The sequence below is a fragment of the Lipophrys pholis genome (genome assembly GCF_963383615.2).
Source record: "Lipophrys pholis genome assembly, chromosome: 22".
In the NCBI taxonomy this organism is placed as follows: Eukaryota; Metazoa; Chordata; class Actinopteri; order Blenniiformes; family Blenniidae; genus Lipophrys; species Lipophrys pholis.
This window is the reverse complement of record NC_137644.1, coordinates 10,567,504-10,580,531: the sequence shown is the minus strand read 5'-3', so window position 1 is coordinate 10,580,531 and position 13,028 is coordinate 10,567,504. Positions and strand designations below refer to the sequence as shown.

Below are 13,028 nucleotides of genomic sequence, written 5' to 3'. Positions count from 1 at the left end.
TAGTTAGCTTGTGAAGCTAACGCCGGATCGGAATGGAAATGCTTCTCGTTTCCGTTCAACCGAGTTCGAAAGCAATCAAAGACTCTTAAATATGCAAATAACTGAGAAGGTCTAACGTCTGAAGGCTGAACACCATCATCAGGATGATTCAGTGCTTTTCCAAAAGTGTCGTTTTACGTGAACTAGTAAAGAAAACGTGTCTGAATGCTGTTGAGCTTCTTTGTGTTCGTGCCAAGCCAATAAAATCCTGCTTCGCTTAAAAAAAACAAAAACCTTTTTTTAATTTTAGATTTCAGATTAAACACTCTAATTCAGTTCAACTGAAACAAATCCCCACTTAAAAGATTGAACTTTAGACAGCGAAACATGCTAAAGCCTATGAGGAGAAAATACGAGTCGATTATTGTCACGAATCTCAACACAGCCATGAAAATATTTTCCTCTGAGGGCTCGTGCCTTTTGCTTTCTTGAACAATTTATTATTAACGCGGTGTCTTTCCGTCGGGCACTTTTGCGAGCGTTTTCGAACCAGCGGCACTGTGTTGTGGACCAAATTAGCATTTCAATGCTGGACCCCCTCGAAGGTTTCCATCATATCGCTTCGTCTCTCCGGTGAAGCTCGATCCAGTTCTAGGATGCGATGCAGCAGTGTGATAAGCCATAACTTTAAAAAAAAAAAGGGATTAACGTTTCCCTCGCGTGCTGTGACATCACGGCGAAACCGCTGATCACTGTGTCCGCAGTAACTCTTCCAGACGAGTCGTAGCGCCGGGTTTAACCATGTGCTCCATCTGGCAGGATATAGAAAAAAAAACAACTTGATGTCACTTTTCTTTTCTTTTTTGAAACTGCACTTTGGGTTAAAATGCCGCTTAAAATCTGTTTGGTCAGCAGATACTCGATGACCAGATAAGTTATGGTTAATAAAGAGTTGCTCGTTCGGCTGCTTCATCTCAACACACCCGGCGTCTCATTGCTTCGCGCTCACGTGGAGCCGATTCCGCTCGCTTTGCTTCCTAGTAACTACCTCAGGTTGGGCGGCGCTCTGTGGACCGCGGAGTGGCGGTGCTGACGGGGAGGTGGTGAAATGAGCAGCGGTCGTCTGTCCGGGCAAAGTTTCCAGCAAGCAGTTTGATCGAGAAACGAAATGGATGCGGCGAAGTTCCCGTCAACACTGTCCCACTGTCCACGGGTCGACGTTCAGTTGATCATTAAGGTGAACGAGGATTAAATCGGGGGGGGTGTTTTCTAACACGGATGCTGCTCATTTCACATCATATTTTAGCGAGAAAAGGCAATGCTCTGCTGTTTTTTTTTTTTTTATGTTGTTTTTTCCATAATCACATGGTGTGTTGAGGTGGAACACTGAATCCATACGCCGCCATCGGACACAGCTGATACTGCAAGCGAACTGACGTCCTCTTTTAAATGTCACTGCACAGGTTTATTCTTCAGTCCACTGTGCCCCCCCCCCCCCCCTTTCTCCCTGCTGAATGGTGGGTGGTGTCGTTTGGTACTTTTAAGCGTATTAACGTTCTGTATATTTGGTGTAAATGTGGCATGAACTCCGACCCCCCCCCCCCCCTTCTCGTGTGCCTCAGGTGTGTAAAATCTGGTCGTCACCGTGATCTCAGTGTCTGGCTGCTTATTCGTGAGAAGTGTGATGCATCTCATGTGTTTCTGTAATTTATTAGTATTACTCTCATTTCTGTACTCCCCCCCCCCCCCCCCCCCCCCCTTCCTTTTTGTCTGAAAAAAAAAAAAATTCTGTTATTAAAAGTAACGACTTTTATTACACCGGCGGCTCGTGTGTGCATTCCACTTTCTACCCGTCAGCCACAACCTCTCTCTCCGTTTATGGGCACGGCGAGACGCCTTGGCTCACGCTCCGCTTTGACAGAATTCCCGTTTGAAAGCTTTTTTTGGGATATGTAGTGATAATCCTGAAATCCCTTCATCTTGGATTTGGAGCCTTTTCTTTTTCTTTTTCCCCTCCCTCTTGGCACGAGACTCTGGGTGTTAAAAGCTGCGCAGGACCACAGAGAGGGGAAACCTGCTGGAGCCCGCCACCGCCGCCACCTTTCATCCGCTGCCCGCCGCACCGCCGTTTGAAATTAATTGCGCTAAAGCGGTAATTTGAAACACATTCGGTCGTTAACGTGTCACTGCACACCGGTAGGATTTTCTCAAAGAATGCCATCAGAGAGTTCTCGCTGGACTTGACGCCTGGAGCCGTAGTTCACGTAACGTTTCAAGTGGAAACTCGTCGTTTTTTGTTTGCGAAAAGAAGCGCTGAAAAATATGTAGTTTTCGTGTTCGGCCACTAGTGGGTGCTGTTTGTTTTTTGTATTGACCACTCATGAGCGGCAGCAGCGTATCAGAAATCTTGCATTTCCCCCCCCCCGTTTCCATGGAGACTGCAACGTTAACAATTACCTTGAGAGTGAAATAGAGAGGCGTCAGCTCCATAACAGATTTTCTCCTCGACAAAAGTGAAAAGTTGCTGCAGATTGTACAGATAAAAGAAAGAAACGGCCTGCAGGGTGAAGTATGTGAAGCTTGCAGACCACCCTGATGACTTTCAACTGCAGCTGAACGCCGAGTGATTTTCAGATAAACTGCAGGTAAGTATTGTTACATCACATCGCGCTGCTCCTACATATCCTCCATATCCTAAAGTTCATCGTCGACTCCGATGTAATTTACTGTCACACATGTTTATTGGACATCCCCCCCCGTTCGCCCTCTGACCCCCTCAGAGTTTGCACCGCGCTCCTCGTTGGTTTCCTCCAGCCGCAGACACGTGTTTGCATACCAGCCTGATGGTAATCTGCTGCCAGCGTGATTTCTCGCATTCTTCGGGAGGAATGTTCGATCTTTTATCTGCCGCAGGTCGCTGCCTGCAGCTGCAGCGGCGGCGACGACTCCAAACGGCGTCTCCACAACGCAGAAGAGGGTAGAGGTCAATATGATGAGCGGGAAGACAAAGGAGCAACAGGTTCCAGATTTACTGGAATAGCAAGTTGAGTCATTACGTGGGGAAAACATTTCAAAGGGAAACTAAAATACAGGTTTTTTTGTTCTGTAGTTAAAAAGCCACAATGTAGAAATTGCAATTTCTGTTCTTTAAAGATTTTTAGTTCAGGTTCAGATTTTGGTAAAAATGGCTAAAGTGGTAGAAATTGGCTATAGAAGTAAAAAAAAGAAGAAAAGTTTAAGTATATTTAAATTGCTGTTTTTGCACAATTCTCCAAAGAACATTAACTATAAGCAACATAGTAATATTCGGTCACTATTTGAACAGCACATTGACATAAAAAGGCAGCAAATGTGAAAAATAATGCTTGCTGAGGCGGAACTCCAACCTCTCAGGAAACCAAACAGGCCTCAGTAGCTCATCCACACCAGTGGGGGGCGCTATCCCCCCAAAGAAAACGTGTGTCCTCTGTATTGGACATGACTACCCCTCCTCTCTTCACTCCTCTGAGCTCCTTTCAGTCTGTTGTGGGTTTGATATTGATTTGTTACAAACAGCATTAACCTTAGAGCAGAGCATTTGGAAAACAAGTCCAAAAAAAAAAAAAAAAAAGACAGAGGATTCATCTGGGCCCCTTAACAATTGAACTGAAGCACGATGTGGCTCTCGAAGTTAAAGATCGCGATGGCGGAAAAGCAAAAACTCCACCAATACTAGTGCCTGAGACCTCTGCGTTCCAAAATTAAAACGAGAGACGTTACTCACCTTGTGAAGGGAGGCGTGAGCGGGAAGAATACAAGAAGTTGTTCCCTAGCAACTAAAACCAATAATTTAAGAAGAATTACCCACAATACTGCTTTTTTTTGTTTTGTTTTTTTTCGTATAAAAGGTGCTTGAAGACCACCAGCTGGGAAGGTACTTTAGGACCTTGGAGATCGTGTGTGGTCACAATCGGTACACGTGCACCGAAACTGAGCCCAGAGAAGAATGAAGTGTTTTGATCGCTGCCTGTTTTTAAGCGAAGGTGTTTGGAAAATCACTCGCATGAGCGCTGCAGAGCTGATGGCATGGATCAGCAAAGCTCACTAGAAAGTCTTTTTGTTGACTTTTTTTCTTCCTGTCAGTCGAAAACTGCAGTAATGGAGGTTTTTTTTGTTGTTGTTTTTTGTGCCACTATAGCAGCATTCTGCCGTCACACAATGACACCTAGTGGTGCAAGGTGGTATGTACCAGTAAACTCTGATATGTCACTTCCTTATCTATAACTTTATAAGTAAATGATTAAAAAAAGTTGCATTTATGGTCACAGTTCACCTCAAAGTTGTTTCGTTTTCATGACTTTGTGATGATTTCCTGGGTAAATGGGAACTGGGAAACGTCCAACTTGTAAGTGGGAAAACATACATCTGAACAGGCTCAAACTGGGAAGAACATGGGAATAATTGGAGCGTTAATGTAAGTGACAAATATCATCACATTAATGCATTTACACGGGTGTTTTTCTTATCCATGAATTTACCTTTTAAAGTGGCTTCATCGGCCTGTTTGTCATTTCTTTGTAGATTTCTCTGGAACTTTCAAGTTTCCCAACTTGGAAATGGGAGAGTTATCAACTGGGAACCTTTCCAGGTCTTGATCGTTTTTGGTTCTCTACGAGTTGTTGCACCTGAGTGAAGAAATCTGATATTACACCATTTGGATTGAGCCTCCCCCTCCTCTGTTCGCCCCCCCGGTGTTGCGTCGGCGCCGCCGTTGGTTGAGCGTCCTACTTCCTGCGAACTCGGCTGTGTGGGACAAACCCTCCTGTCCCCACTCAGACCTGCTCGCTGTACAACAGCACCTCTGTCACCATAGTGAGCGTCTTCAAACCAGGGAAAAGGCCTTGGTTGTCATGGCAACTGTGATGCTCTGCAGAGCGCGCAGAAGATGGAAATCCACAATGTCACTTTCTACAGTTTCTTTTTATTTCCGCTGCTGAAATGTTTCCACACAACAAAGGACTCATATTGATTAGAAATGATCCTCGACACTTTATAACAAGAACTTCCGCATAAATAAGCTCAAGCGTGGCGGCTTCCTAACAGTGTCCAGCCCTGTGAGCTGCAGGTGTACAAGTTAAATATCATAATTGCACATTTAATGTGACACTTCCTGTTTGTGGATCCAGGATGTGTGGTCAACACATAATGTGGGCAGGGAAGATGATGGGGGGTGTTTTTCCATTTCTATACCTTAACACTGCGTGGAGGATTTCATCTTTGTTTTCTCGAGTGAAGTGATGATGTAAACGAACAGATATACACATATATATATATATATATATATATGTGTATATGTTTATGACCAATAAAGACATTTTTTTCCACTTTTCACAAATAAAATTCATCAGGAGCCACAAAAATGTTTAACCTTCAATATAATACAACTACGAAATGTTGTCATTATATTTTTACGGTTCAGTGATTTAAAAAAAATTTATCTTCAATCTGTTTAACTCTTTCATCATAAGTACTACGCATGTGTTTAAATAATAATAATAATAAATACCACTTAGTGCCATCGTTTCCCCCGTTTCCATGGAGTCGGCGTTAGACCAACACCAACTAGTGGCCTGGCATACTCACTACATCGTTTTCAGCGTTTCTGTGTAAACAGACATCGTGCAGCTTTTCTGGAATGAAAACACAAACATTGCGTTTTCCCTTGAATAATTAACTTTTCCATATTTTTGTGACAATAGTTGACATGTCGACTAATTATTCACTTTATTCGGTGCGTTTTTGTTTTTCTCCTCCGGAGTGAACTTGCTGTCCATCACCCTGGAAATCGGCTCTTTCAGCGGCGCGCCGGCGCACCGCCGGGCCACTCGGCGAAGAAGCACGTGTTATTTGAAGGAGGTGGAACCGAAGAAAGAATCGGCCTGTTTACAGAGGAAAGGTTCCCCCTCTCCACGAGCCTTTCATTTCCTCTGCGATGAAGATACCGTGCGTGCCTCCCTGTTTTTCCTCCTCCTCCGGCTTGTAAAGGAAAATTTCATTAAGAAGCTCCCGAGATCGCATCTGCCCCTCAAGTGAGTCCCTGAAAATAAACACGGTGTATTACAGAACATCCAAAATAACTCCAACTTATTGATTCTGGTGGTCCTGGTGGGCGATCCCTCGTTGGGCTTGTCACTCATGAAGCGACTTTTTCCTCTCTTCTTTAAACTCTGCATAAATCCTCAAATGTACATACTTTAAATAATTAACTTCTCTTTCAAACGCAACATTAAAACAGCTGTGTGCACCTTATTGACGGGCCTAAATGGAAAATAATGAACTTACAGTCCACTGCCAGTTTTCAATCATTTACACCGCAGTGGTTGTAAGTTTATATTGGAGACCCAAAACATTTTAGCAGAGCCGTTATTATTCCCAAGTGAGTTTATTCAATCGAACAAACAAAATGAGAGTGTGACAGATGTTGTCCTGAGTCCTCTGCTGTTTTTATTCCATATTTGCCGCCCGTCATACGTCCCCCGGTCGCAAAGCTTTTTCTATGCAAATCTAAAGGGGTCACCTTATTATTACATCTGTTTCCCGGCAACGGAGTGCAGCTTTTATTCCCGCCGATGTCTTCAGTCTCCATGAAACAGTGACGCCTGTCTGCTCCAGACACGGTTTATACACGCCGGGGCTCCAGATTTAGGACTCGTCTGTGTTTTGTTTTCAAGAGTTCTGCTCTTTATCTTCATATGAGGATTCTGTGGGTGAATAATTGGATATAGAGGCTGACTTCTTAAAAGATTTGACAGATCAGACGTGTTTTCTGTCCTCTGTGCAGGAGAATTCTCCTCTTTTCTCTCTCCTGAGTGAATGAAGCACCTTTTCTTTTCCGCCGCTGCTCGATCTCTTTCCACTCCAGCTGCCAAGTGTTCAGTGAGACGAACCCGTCACACCAACGTTCAGAGAAAACAACTGGTAACTTTAAACTCCTGCAGCAGTGAGACGAGATCATGTGACGATATGATACTCGGATGGAAACGCCTGGACTTTACACTTCATAGAGCGAAGACCAAGATTCCAAAATGTTTCATTTCCTAAAACAAAATGTGTCTCCGAATGCCGCCGTGCTTTCACCACCAGCGCACCACACACAACGTAAATCACAGAGTCCAGGCTGGACGGCTTCACGTTCTAGATTCGGTGAGTTTGTGTGTTTTCGGTCCTCAGCTGACGATCGTTCGGTCTCCCACTGCAGCGCCACGTCTCCTTCCGGGTCTATTCAGCTCCACTGCTCGCCGCTCGTCTCCGGGGGCCTCCAGGTCGGACAGAGGATTGTCTGAGTGAGGAATGGCAGCAGGAGTCGGCTCCCCTGACTGGTGCAGGGAAAGGTCGGGGCTCCATCCTCATTCAAAGCTTCTGGAGATAACACGACGGCCGATGGGCCAGAATCGCGACTGAAAACACTCCGTCCTCACAGACGCACGGTTTTCTGACGCGTCGACCACAGCGAGAGCTTTTTCTCTCAGCTCAGTTTCTCTAGTGACGCGATGAGAAAACCTCACGTTGTCTCTTTCTGATTTCCCCCCCAGGGCGTGTTTACTGGGAGGTTTCCATTATTTTCCTCGAAAGCAGGCGGAGGATTATGTTTTTTTTATACTCGGATACTCGGAAAGCTACATGAGCCCGGATCCACCCGGCATTGTTCATGACTGTAACACGATATGGAACCTTTACAGGACTATGTTTAGAGGGTGTTTTGTTTTGGGGTTTTTTCTAAGTACAAAGGAAATTACCGTCCCACCTTCTCCCTCTTACCTTCTATTCCTAAAAGAACTGAACAGGTTTCATCCTGACCTGCAGTGGTTTATATAAGCATGTTCAGCTCCGAGAAATCAGGTAAATTCACAGGTCAAAGAAAAGGTGCCGCGTTTAAGCTCCTATTCCACCTCACTGGAGGTTTGACTGTGTGTTTTCTGCTTCTGGCCGACTGTCCTGCATCTTCTTCTTCGCGTCTTCTTCAAGGTTCACCATGTTGTCCATCCAGTTGATTTGTTTCCATGTACACAAGGCCTGAGTATCTGGAGGCCAAACCGTCGCTTTCCACGTTTTTATCACTTAATAAATTGGTACAGATATTTTCTTATGAGTAACCGCATCTGACAATTAGTATTTACTGCTACTTTATCTTTTTAGAAACAACTGCTGTCCTCTGTAGAATAGCTACAAACACTAAAATATATATATTTTTTTAGTGTGGGATGTGATTTAAAAGTATTTTAATTGTTCCTAGTGAAGAAGAAGCACCGTGGTCTTTATGAAAAGATGAAGAGAAGTGAGAAAGGGGCTGCAGTTTGCAGTATGCACACAGATTAAACCTCCACTTTGGGCCTAAAATGGAACTTGGCATAAGTTTTCTGGCTCCGTTGCCGCGGAAAACATCTGCAGTTTAGAAAGATCTGTATTAGTAAAGAAAGATCTAACCAGAGGCTGACGCAGGTGCTGGTGGACTGACATGAAACAGATTGTTTATGGAGGGTTGTTTTTTTTTTTTTTTTAAACACAGTTTTAAGGAAGTTATGCAATGCTGGATGAATGTGAGGAGGTCAACAAGCTTCCAGTCGGCATGTTACTTCATTTTCAGCTCTTTATTATCTCCAAGTCGGCGCCATGTAGATGTGACATTCGATAGGGACATTTCCTCGTGTGGCTGAAGGTGTCCACGTCATCAAGACCGATTATTATTTGAAACCGATAAAGTGCTCACGGAGATGACATTTAGCATCTGTGTGGCCGCCCACAAGGACTCATTAAAAGAGAGGCTGGTGAGATATAGATCGGATTTTAATTACAAGTGCAACGGCTGATCGTTTCCATCAGAGACGGCTCGGCATACATCGAAACGGCCGGCCGCCTCGCGGCAGCGCCAAGCGCTGAACCCCGACACAGCTCCAGCTCGCAGCCTTTTCTTGGAAAAACAAGAAAAAAAAGTCTTGATTCGTGTCCTGAAGCTCGAGCTTCCCGCGTCCTGCACAACCACAGCGAAACAGAAGAAGGTACTGGACTTCACCACAGGGCTTGCTTACAGGACGGACATCGATAAATCTGGTCTCAGACTGACAGGTAAAACACCGTGGATCCCGCTGTGCTTCTCCGATCTCGCTACACGTACACATTTTGGGCTAAAGCACATCACAATATCCCCCCTACAGACAAGATACAGAGAGGAAAGTCTACATTCTCTCCTTTAATATTAATAAAAACCTCGGATCTGCTGCATGCTTAAATGGGACATGCACGATTGTCTGGCTGCCCTCTGGACTTTTTGATCGCTTAATAAGAGACAGAGAATCATTCAACTTTCTACATTTCTGATTCATCCTGGCTAACGTCTATCCACACTATGATCCAAATAAAATCTGAAGTTTTCATTACAAATAAACATCATTTGACTGTTTCAGAGGGAGGAGACTTTGCACTTTGGACATTAGAGTAACAAAAGAATATTTTTTCCACGTTTGGTCCGTCGTCCACTTTGGAGCTCCGCGAGAACGTTTCATCAGATCGTCTCTTCCCTAGCTGCTGATCTTGGTCAGCATCTTGTTGATGGCCTGTTTGACGTGCGTGGTGGAGCTGCGGCGCCTGGCCTTGCCCTGCACGGCCTTGCGGCGCCTCACCTCCCGGCAGAGCTCGTGGAAGGCCTCGGCCACGGCGCCGCCCTCGTCCGCGCAGGCCGAGCACTCGTAGAAGGCGCAGGCCATCTCGGCCGCCAGCCGCTCCCCTTCCTCCGTGCCCACCTGCCGCACGTGGTCCAGGTCCGACTTGTTCCCCACCAGCACCAGGGGGACGTTTTTTGGTTTCTTCACCTCCTCCAGGAGACTCCGCAGCGGCGCCACCTCCTCGAAGCTGCCCCGGTCCGTGATGTCGTACACGATGACGAAGCCGTCGCCCCACCGCATGTGACCCTCCTTCTGCTGGACGTCCTCCTGAGACCAACAGCAGAAACAAGGTTTTGGTTTTTTTTTGTTTTTTTTACTGAAACCTGTGAACACACTGTTTTATAATCTCATTCGGTCAGAAAGATTAAAGTTTTTAAAAAATTTTCAAGATGGTGGTAAAAAAAAATTCTTTCTGGTACAAACCCATATATGAACACTTTGTTGATAATCTCTATAAATAAAGAAATGTGTATCTTAATTACACAAAATAACTAATCTATACCCAGTATACCCACACCTAGACATATTGATGTACATAAATGAGTCATATATCTAGTTTAATCGCCCCCGTCGCCAATATTCTATAGTCACATTTTATGCTTTGCCTGTATGAATAGAACATAAAGTTACATAAAACATAATTATATCGTTCTATAACCAAAGCCACTGGGAACTTAAGCATGTTTAATATATTTCTTAAATTTAAAATACAAAAAACCCCAACAACCTGAATTTCGCTCTGGATTATACAAGTATTTATCGATTTATCCAATTAATCTGAATGAAATACAAATAGATATACCTGGTCTGGATGTATAATAATAATACTTTATTACTAGAGCGAGGCGAGTGGTTGTCCAATTCTGCTTTTAGACTAAGCGAGTTTAAAGTAGATAAAGTGGTAGTACGACGCTAAATTTCTGTATTTTAAAGTTAGTAATTCTATCAACAAGGACAAGCCCACAAAATATCTTGGACAAAATAGTCAAGCAAGGATTTTATTTTTTTTTTAATTGTGGCTTCTGCATAGCAAGTTTATAGTATAGAATTCTGTCTTTGAAGATCAAAATAAGTATTCCACTTTGGTGGTATTCTGGTATCATCTTTGTATAAAAAGCTAGTGAAGCCTGAGCTTGGAGTCCCTGACATCGCCTCCCCTCTCTCCCACACTTCCCTGAGCAATAAATTGAATCCTGCAGCCATCTGAGGAACGCAAACAGTCCAGCATGTGCTCCTAATTTGATCACGTTGAGGCAGAAAGGGTCTGTCCGGCTGTAACAGGAGCAAACTGGTCGCATGGCAGCCTCCAAATCATAACCAGGGAGGAAGAGGAGGAGGAGGAGGAGGAGTGAGGGGCACGCACAACCTCATCTCATTGTTTTCGGTGGAGGGAAGATTAAAAAAAAAATACCACATTCCTCCCGAGGACTGACGGGAGAGTTGGACGTCTGTGTACCTGACCGACTTCTGAACCTGGAATTTACGAGCCGTCAGGATGACGCCGACTCCACAAATCTCGGGAGTTAGCGGAGTGCTGGGGAGCCGAGCGGGAGGCCTGACATCCCGTCTGGAAACGTCCGGAGCTCGTCCTGATTCCCGGCCGAAAATAGACTCCGACGTAATGAGAGAGATGACTTTAGCTGAAGTGTCGCCGGGGAAATCAGCCTCCAGCAGAACACCTACGCAGCGCTGCGGCGTATTCGTCTCCAGCTCCGGCCTTACGCAAGCTCTCCCTCATGGTCACAATCTGGCAGCGCTTCTGTCATAAACTGTCGTCTCATTCAGTGCCGTTCATTCTTGGAATGGACATGTCCCCGAGACGGGCAGTGAGAGGAAGACTCCACCTGACGATGATGAGGAGTACTGAGTGGAATCAGACGGAATAAGAGCTGAAAGTACAGAGCTGGACTGAAGGACGCTGATCTAATGATATCATTTAGTGCCATGCCTGATAGTCGCACAAAATATCACACAAAATGGATTTAACACCTTCCCTTGAAAGAGTATCGGGTTATATCATGGGTGTCAAACACATTTTAGTTTGGGGGGGGGCACTTGCAGCTCAAGTTCATCTTGAGTGGGCCGGACAGGTACATTAGTGGCATAACCCAGCTTTTCTTAGTTTTCTTCAAAGTAAGATACAAAGTGGAATTAACCCGAGAAGACACACTGATGGGAAGCCGAGCTGCATCTGCAATTGTCACTTTACACCGGGTGGAGCTACTAACTTCGATTCGAGATCACAGGGATTTGATAGGATTGATGGATTATCAGCTGTAACTGATGAATAAGATCAAATAAAATATTTAAAATAGTATAAAATAAAAAAAAGCGGGAAAAAAATAAAAAATTGGCCCATAAATAAAAAAGAGAAAATAAAAGAACTGGAATATAAAGAAATGTTCTCATAATTGAGATTTATTACAGCTCTAGGCTCAGTTTAATGTTAGGACTTGATAGAAATGCTGAAAACATGGTTGATTGACTGGCTTGACTGGCTCACAAAAATATGATCATATTTCACCCGTCCTCTCTTCTCTGCACTGGCTCCCAGTGCAATTTAGAATTGATTTTAAAATTCTGTTATTTGTTTTTAAATGTCTTAATGACCTTGCCCCTCGTTACCTGTCCGACCTGCTCGTGTCGTACTCCCCAGCACGTTCACTCAGGTCAGCTGATCAAGCGTTGCTTTCGGTCCCCCAGACGCATCGCAAACTCAGAGGAGACCGAGCGTTTTCTGTGGTTGGTCCCAAACTGTGGAATGAGCTTCCTCTGTTCATTAGACAGGCTGACTCCCTTCATGTTTTTAAATCACATCTTAAAACACGCATGTTCTCTTTGGCTTTTAACCAGTGTTGAAGTTGACTTTTACTGCTCAAAGTGTATTCTGTGCTGCCACTGTATTGTTGTATTTATAATTGTATTTTTATATTGTTGTACAGCACTTTGGTCAACTGAGTTGTTTTTAATAGTGCTTTATAAATACATTGGATTGGATTGGATTGGATTAGATGGCGTTCTTTATTTTTGGGGCATAATTTCCAAAGGTATGAATGAGATTTTTTGTTTTTAATTTTTCCGGCACACAGAAGTGAACAGTGGTTTAATGAGGGTGACCGGTCCCACCTGCCCCGCAGTGTCCAAAATCTCCATGGTAACGACCTCGTCGTCGATGTTGGCCTGATGACGATACGTCGACTCTGAAAGAGACAAAAAGAGGGAATCCGGTTTCATTTGAATAAATACACGACGACTCGTGGTTGAGTTGAATAGTGTCGCCTCCCCGAGAAGAATGAGACGGACTCACTGTGATTCACGGAGTTGCCAGCTCACACATCACTACAAAGGTGG

General features: G+C 44.4%; 1 protein-coding gene across 1 annotated transcript in view; it reads right to left on the bottom strand.

Moving 5' to 3' along the window:
• Positions 1-8,589: 8,589 nt before the first annotated feature.
• The window catches only part of rerg (RAS-like, estrogen-regulated, growth inhibitor), a 33,663-nt gene continuing 29,224 nt past the window's right edge, over positions 8,590-13,028 (bottom strand). Inside the window, exons 4-5 of the mRNA XM_080492091.1 lie at positions 12,804-12,877; positions 8,590-9,944 (exon numbers count right to left, since the gene is read on the bottom strand). Of these exons, the coding sequence (XP_080348217.1) occupies positions 9,534-9,944; positions 12,804-12,877 (485 nt within the window). The 3' untranslated portion in view covers positions 8,590-9,533. The remainder of the gene's footprint in view (positions 9,945-12,803; positions 12,878-13,028) is intronic.